The sequence below is a fragment of the Laccaria bicolor genome, genomic scaffold (assembly GCF_000143565.1).
Source record: "Laccaria bicolor S238N-H82 LACBIscaffold_12 genomic scaffold, whole genome shotgun sequence".
Classification (NCBI taxonomy): domain Eukaryota; kingdom Fungi; phylum Basidiomycota; class Agaricomycetes; order Agaricales; family Hydnangiaceae; genus Laccaria; species Laccaria bicolor.
The window spans coordinates 228,278-235,717 of NW_001889883.1; the positions used below are offsets into that span (position 1 = coordinate 228,278).

At 45.2% G+C, this 7,440-nt stretch overlaps 3 protein-coding genes across 3 annotated transcripts; 2 read left to right on the forward strand and 1 right to left on the reverse strand.

Annotated features, from left to right (window-relative positions):
- Window positions 1–12: 12 nt before the first annotated feature.
- On the reverse strand, window positions 13–1,160 carry LACBIDRAFT_294324 (uncharacterized protein). The gene is made up of 3 exons (XM_001881212.1): window positions 676–1,160; window positions 569–617; window positions 13–498 (listed from the first exon to the last, which is right to left on the reverse strand). Exons 1-3 carry the CDS (start codon window positions 1,080–1,082, stop codon window positions 376–378), a joined length of 579 nt encoding a protein of 192 aa, XP_001881247.1. The 5' UTR covers window positions 1,083–1,160; the 3' UTR covers window positions 13–375.
- A 356-nt stretch (window positions 1,161–1,516) lies between these two features.
- Window positions 1,517–2,474, forward strand: LACBIDRAFT_327181 (uncharacterized protein; the record flags this gene model as incomplete). Its single annotated transcript, XM_001881013.1, has 5 exons — window positions 1,517–1,534; window positions 1,623–1,718; window positions 1,921–1,982; window positions 2,037–2,132; window positions 2,198–2,474. 5 exons carry the CDS (start codon window positions 1,517–1,519, stop codon window positions 2,472–2,474), a joined length of 549 nt encoding a protein of 182 aa, XP_001881048.1.
- Window positions 2,475–4,225: 1,751 nt separating this feature from the next.
- Window positions 4,226–5,178, forward strand: LACBIDRAFT_327182 (uncharacterized protein; the record flags this gene model as incomplete). Its single annotated transcript, XM_001881014.1, has 7 exons — window positions 4,226–4,314; window positions 4,384–4,434; window positions 4,495–4,563; window positions 4,585–4,604; window positions 4,723–4,898; window positions 4,987–5,050; window positions 5,162–5,178. The coding sequence occupies 7 exons, from the start codon at window positions 4,226–4,228 to the stop codon at window positions 5,176–5,178; spliced, it is 486 nt and encodes a 161-aa protein (XP_001881049.1).
- Window positions 5,179–7,440: the final 2,262 nt, after the last annotated feature.

The window sequence follows — 7,440 nt, forward strand, 5'->3', positions numbered from 1 at the left end:
ATTTTTTTTTCAACTATGTGACATTTTTCTGAACATGTGCGGAGTGGTACTAGAGCTCGAGGAGGGAGGGTAAGGTAAGTAGGTATATAGGTAAGAGAGAGAAGATGTTCATGAATGATATATAGGATTGAAGGCATTAGGTGGTATAATGCTTTGTAGAAGGGGATGATGAGCGAGATATGTATGGCGTGGGTATAGTACAGAAATGTGGGGATGGTACAGATGACGATGTTTAGGTTGGGTAAGGTATCTTGAGGTAGTTGGTGATACATCAAAAAGAGAAGACAAAGATGTTTTTTTGTGAGTCCGAAAAGGAGGAAAATGAAGGGAGGAAAGCAGGAGAGCGAAAAGGATGAAGGAGAGGATAGGCCATTATCAGCAAAATTCATTTCTTTTGAGAATCGTCATGAGGCCTGGAACGCCTTTGGCTTGGTCGATGCCTACGGGTTTGTGTGGGTCTGGACGTGTTGAGTTTGCCGCGCATGCGATATACCGAACCTATGTAGGGAAAGACAATGATAATGAGTATCATGTGGCGCAGGGACACCGGGAGACGAAAGACGCTTACTTGGACTCTGAAAATCCCGTTCTTTGGACCGCAGATGGTGCATTCCCATCTGAAAAACGATGAGTCTACATCGATAATAGAAGGGAAGAAAAAGAAAAAAGACGTACTGCTCTTCAACGAGCGCATTCGCTCCGAGGTCTTCCACCCTCTCTACGAGCGAAGACCTCGTCGCCCTTAATAGAATGCCAACATTCACGCCACCCGCACACTCATAGTGGTCGATAAACTCTACATCCACTCGCTCCTCGCTCGCACCCTCCAAAAGCCCGGGGTGCGTACACGGCTCCCCTGAGCTGGAAATCAGGTGGTGCGGCTTGACTTTTGCGGACGGAGACAAGGGTGGTAGCTGTTGGCTGTTATTGGCTGCGGCACGCTCCTCGAGTCTGCGCATCTTGGCAAACATATTGGCTACGCCTGAGAAGCTTAACCGCGTTTTCGGTGATTTGGGTGAACCGGGGGGAGAGCCTGAGGAGGGAGAGCCGGGGCCGCTGGAATGGGTTCGCGTGCGTAACATGGCGTTGTGTAAAGAAATATGTTAAGAAAGTAAGGATTGTCGAGGAAGGAGTGGGGAAACGGGAAGAATAAACGGTGGTGGAACTCCTCCTTTGAAGGGGAGTGGAACGTGTCCAGGAATAGCGGAGTTTACATTTGGACCCTTTCCTAATGACCCAAATTCGTACTTTTTATGAAACGGTCAACCGAGCCGATAGCGTTAAATATGACTCGAGAGGAAATAAATCACTACCATAGACTAGGAGAGACTAGGTTGTTCCTACGTTGCATAGAAATATGTTCCGTTTGCTTTCCGTCAAGAATAAAGACGTCGGGATCCAACAGGCTGTTATCTCTCACTTCACTTGAGCTAGTTGGGGTGGCGCCGCAAGATAAGGAAAGGCAGAAGACTGCAGCTGACTGCAGTCAGCTCAAGACGGATATTAATTTCGCTCGATGATGCGACTTTCACATGTGAGTTCCTTGCAGAGGTTCTCAGCGCTTGTCTGTTCGTCTAGCGCTTACTGCCAACTGGCCATTCAATTAGATGTTCCTTCTCCAGCACTGCAGCAACCTCCATGATGGGGTCAGTGGTGACAATCTTGATCAACCTTCACACAAGGGGGTCTTAGGATTCCAAAGTCCGACCAGGGGTTGGGTAGGTAGGTCGGCCGCAGGCCCAGAAAAAAAAAAATGGAACCCTCTACAAAAGGATCTCAAAACAGGCCTGGAAGGCCATACCTTGCAGGTTTGCAGTGCCAATACACTCCAGAACATGTAGATCAGTCAGAATTCAATGATATTCAAGCTTTATATAATATTTCTTTAATCTTATCTAATCATAAATTTTCTCCACCAAGTGTCAACAGAAACACCCACCTCTTGTCATATCGGAAGACCATCGCACCGACATTCCTGCAGGGTATGTTTGTAGAAAAATTGCTAGTGGAAAAGTGACTCACCATAAGTGTTCCAGTCATGCAGCCGTGGTATCACATCAACTTAAGGATGACTGGGACGAGCAGGAGTTGAGGGGCGCTGATTCAGACCAACGCGCCGACATTCCTAGAGGGTACGTACAATGTTTGCCAAAAAAACGATTTGTTAGCGCAAGAGTGACTCACCGAGGTATTCCAGTCATGCAAGCATGGAATCTCCAGAACTCGAGGATGGCTCGGATGAGCAGGAGTCGAATGGCACTGAATCTGGATCAGAAGAACAGACATCAGAGTTTGAAGAAGGGGAGAAGGACATGACAGGTATTGTGAAATCTGCAAACGAACGCAACGTCACGGTAGAGATTGAGGGTGTAGTAGGTGAAAGTGGGGACATGGCGGTAACAGACGTAGCAACGAATGTCACCATTGACGACGTGGGCTTGGAGAAGGACAGCGTGCATATCATCTATACTTAGTTGAACACGCACTCACACGATATGTAGCGCCCTGCTCTTGGGCCGCCATTGGAGACCATCTCAAGCGCCTGCAATGTTAGTGACGCCAGGATAGCCGCAAGTAGTACCAACTTGGAAGAAAGTGGCCGTTCTAAAAGGAAGCACATTCTGAGGCAAATGCCAGCCAGGAGCCTTAAACGGATGCCTGTGTGGAAAGGTGGCGGACTCACAATCGGATGGGGTTCTTGAATGTAAGAGGCTTGGCTGTGAAACACAATGGGTAAGAATATATTCCATACAGAAATTACAAGTCACTCACCTATATGCCAGTATCATCTACGTTGCATTTCATTCCATGAAATTGGGTGTGCGAGGCCTGTGAGGCAAGTAGAGGGACAAAGCGATCACGACGATGACATCACCTTACCATATATGGACACGTGCCTGATTACGTAGGTAGGTAGGTCAAGCTAGTAGGGCTTAAAAAAAAAAATCGACCCCAGGTCTATTTTTTTAATCCTAGGACCCCCTTGCCTTCACACATTGATTTTATGCTGTGTTAGGTGAGCAAGAAGATATATCAGCGTGCCTACTGTATCAGCGGCTTGTCTGTTCAAATTGCTATTAGATAGACAAGTAATATAAATGCCAAAGACGGGATAATTCTATGTGTGAACCCCCTTCATGCGATGAACCCCAAGGTTAGGGACTAGCATGGTTTCGGTAATACCACGGAATTTACTGGACTTTAGTTACTGGTAACATTCGGTACGGAACCGTGGAATTTATGGAAATCCACGGTTTTCCGGAAGTGCTGAGCTGGCTAAAGGAGTTTACAGCTAAATGCAAAACCCTAGACACCTCCCGAAAATTTCTGGTGTCTGCCTCACTTTGTGCAAACAACCACATTTGGCTCAAGTTTAGCTCAATTGGAGCATGGAGCACTCCATTACATGACATACCTGCGTTGGTGGAGGACTTGCATCATTCGTGGCCACTTCCTTCCTCAAATGGTTGTTTGCACAAAGCAAGGCGGAGTCAAGAAATTTCTGCAAGGTGTCTAGGGTTTTGCATTCAGCTATAATAGGGTTACAAAGCGTGACTAGTCCAAATAAATAACTGTATACAAATTTATTAATGATCAAGATGCATTTCATCGTTTCGCCTGTCCTCAGCTTTGCTTGCGTTATATTTAAAAAAATTCAAGGTCATACTGACTCCAGATACTGCAAAGTATAAAACCAAATCCATTTTGCATTTTTTTACCTGCTTTAAATTGAAAACTGGCTCTGCTCCATGGGGTTTGAGTTTTTGGCTTGAGGGAGCAGTGAGGCCTGCACAAAGCTTGGGGCCTAAGCCTAATTTGAATAATAAAAATAAGGGTAAAACATGTCTAAATGACAATCAAGAGTCTATTATTTCTCCAGAACATAAAAACAGTATAATATACAGGGGGGCAATATGATATTTCAGCTGTGAAGTCAGGAAGGCTCAAAAGGCTCAGTAGTACTGGTAACCACAGTAACCATACTGTACTGTACCATATTTGGTAAAACCGTGGTTTTTTTACCGGTTGTTACCATGCTAGTCCCTACCCAGGGTTGATGCTGACAAAGAAATATGAAAATTATGAGGGTTCCATTTTTGGCTGGCTGACAATGTCTGTGGAGAATAGTGGATACAGATACTGAGTTTGAAAATTATATTATGTAATTATCACATGATCGCTGCAATTGCTTGAACCATCGTCGCTATCGTCTCTCTCAACCACGATGGACTCAGAGACTCAACCAGTACATGTTGAAGAACTGGGGAAACATCCCCCAACTTGTTTGGGAGCACCCGGAAACTCAGAAGGCATGTAAGTCCTACATATTTCTTTCCTCGTGCCATTGCTAATGCAACTGACATATGAACAGATCATGTTTAGGCTGGACAAGAACTCACGCCGGCCATGGACAATAGCTTTGGAAACCCTCAAGTGCGTAAGCTATCTTTGTGATCTATTTAATATACTCACATTCCTTCAATCAAATTATAGATTCTCATGGAAATCCCGCTTTATACGCACCCACTACTCACCCTCCAACAATACCTTCTCTTCCAGAATGTAAATGTGACCACCCAAAAGGGAGTGCAAAAATCAAGCCAGTGAGTCTGACCATAAACCAGTGGCAACCACAATGACAATTGATGATGCTAATTGTTATTGTTACAATTGTTACAATAAGACATCCGTCTACATCTACAAGAGATTAAGTCATCTTAGTGAGTCCCCACCTCTTCCCTGCCACCCACCTAACATGCCACCACCACCAGACAAACGACAGCGGCTACAGCCACGTCATCCCTCCCCAGCAACAACATGTCCACACAACAACCACGGCAGAACAACAGCACATGACAAGACATGACCATTACCAAACAAGCAAGGTCCACGTCGCCGTGAGCAACATCACAACCTACCACGGACAAACCACGATGAGGACACATGATGATGAGGGATGGTGAAGATGACCTGGCACGTCAATAGACGTGCCATGACATCCAGACTGTGATGATGATGCATGTTGTTGTCACTGTCCACATCAATCCAGGTGAGCAAGATGGCTCCTCTCTCCACCTTTTTTCATAAGAAGCAGGGCACGTCGGCATGCCCTGCTTCATGGTAGTCATTTAGCTATTTGTTACTGTGTTTTTATGTGTAGAATACCATTCTCAATGATCGTTTTTTTGAACTATTCTCAAATTCCACAAAGAAAAAATGTGCAGGGATTGAACTTGCATTGGAATTCTGTTGTAACTCATGAACTATGTGACCTGTCCTGGAGGAACGGGTCTAAAGCTTGTTCTATCTTATCAGAGATCTGACTGTTCCTTTTGTGTAATCTAAGCGAGTATCCAGCTTATATAACACGAAATAAATCTAAAAGGAGGAAACAAACCCTGATGATCTCGCAAATCTAAGCAAGTATCCAGTATCCCACTTTACCCTGTTTCCTACAGCTTGCAAACACCCACAGGACACACTGCCGCAGCTCAGTGAAGTGTTCTGTAGGTTGCTTGCTTGTGTTGTTGCACGCCATGTTGATATTGTGAGGTTTGGGTCTTCCCTTCCTCCTCTTCCCTTTTTCTTTTTCTTTTTCTTTTTAGCCCACAAACACTGGTATCCGGCCCCATTTTTGGCCAGTTTTGGCGCTGCTGCCAGTTATCCCACTGTGACCACAAACAATGATGCTCAACATGTCAATGCATGGTGTATGTGAGCCTTTTCAGACACAGTGGCACCAGGATCTGCTTGTGGCAGGGGTGCATCCAAAGCTCACAACTGTCGAGTCGAATGCAGCCCAACAGCAGCATTTGTGATGGAATCATTCATTGTGTTAACACAGTGCTCCTACGCTAACCAACGGCCAATGTCAAGATTATCAATCTACCTACTGGCTATTCACTTCTCAAGGCTCTCCCTTTAAAGCCGCTGCCAGTTGTTATGTTGCTGGACACCCTCCAGATTTACACACCCCACTCATCCCGCAGGTTCAACAGGAACCAAACAAAGCCATCTGTTAATGGTCAACATCAATGTCTCCCTCCCATTTCTATACTCCACCCTCGCCCCAGTGAGCCTTCAAAAAACTGGGTATTCTTTGCCAGCTGAAGTGCTCCTTGACCAGGTTCTCCCGGTACAGCGAACATGTCTGCATCCTCCTTAAAATATGAACTCCCACTCTGGCCATATGGCAATACACTGGGAGCCAAGAGTTCGAGCACATCTCATGCAAATCCCAAATTCCATGGTGACCGCTTCACTCACAATGAAGAACGAAGGGTTGGTGGGCTTGGCTGGGGGATCTTCACGATGGCTTGTTTATGGTTGTCAAAGCAGAGGTGGAGGACCTCAGAGTTGTTACAACAAAAACTTTGATCACTGTGTACTCATTGTCAGACATGCTATCAACAAGTCACTTAAGGTACTATTATGCCAGTCTGAGATGGCAGATGGTATGCTGACCATTTTTGTGCCCAAGTCAATGAAGTTTTTGTGTAATTATGTAATGAATGAATATTCACTGAGCCGGACCTCTGACTGTGTGAACCAGGTTCTTACATAGAAGAGGAGGGGGTTCATGTGTGAAGGGGGTTCACACATAGAATTATCCCCAAAGACGACCTATAAAAAGGGTGGCGCAAGATAATCCATGATGCAGATAACCTCACCATTGTCTTCAACAACAACGAGTTGGCCCGAAACTGCACAGAAGCTGCAACTAAGAGGATCACAGCATTTGGACAGGTTGGAAGTGATTGAAGGGACTTTGTTCAATGAGATTCATCAGTAGAATCACAAAACCACTTTCAGAAGCCAAGTCGACTTTCTTTCAAAAGTGGTTATAGCTTTCAAAAGTGGCAAAAGTGGGGAAAGTGGACTGGGAAGTGGCTGTGAAAGAGGTTGAAAAGAGAGAAGAAAGACTAGTAGAAGGTCATGTAAAAAGACAATAGGATTTCAAAACTCTTATGAAAACAGTAGCAATCCACTACACTACACTACATATAAATCTTGGGGCCATCATCGCCTCCAAATACCACTCCCATCTCACTCTCCAATACTACCACTCTCCGCATACTTGGCATCTGAGAGAACTTGAAAGAGACATTGTCCATTGTTGGCGAGGTCAGGAGTGCATCAATACAGTAAGTAAACTGGAGCTTTGCCAAGTCAACGTTTTGACATGCAGAAGGCCCTTGTACTTTATGAAGCATATCAATGAATGAAATGAATAATGACGGGGGTCAAGTGAATTGTGTACTCACACCTGATGAGGACCCAGACAACCAAACCATCCATATCCCGCACCTCCACGATGATGGCGTCCCCAAGTCACTCAACAGAGTGTAGACCCTCAAGGTCAGTTGGTTCTTAGCATGGTTGTACATCTACATTGGGTTCTGAAATTCCCAACAGACACCTCAGCTACACATGTATCAT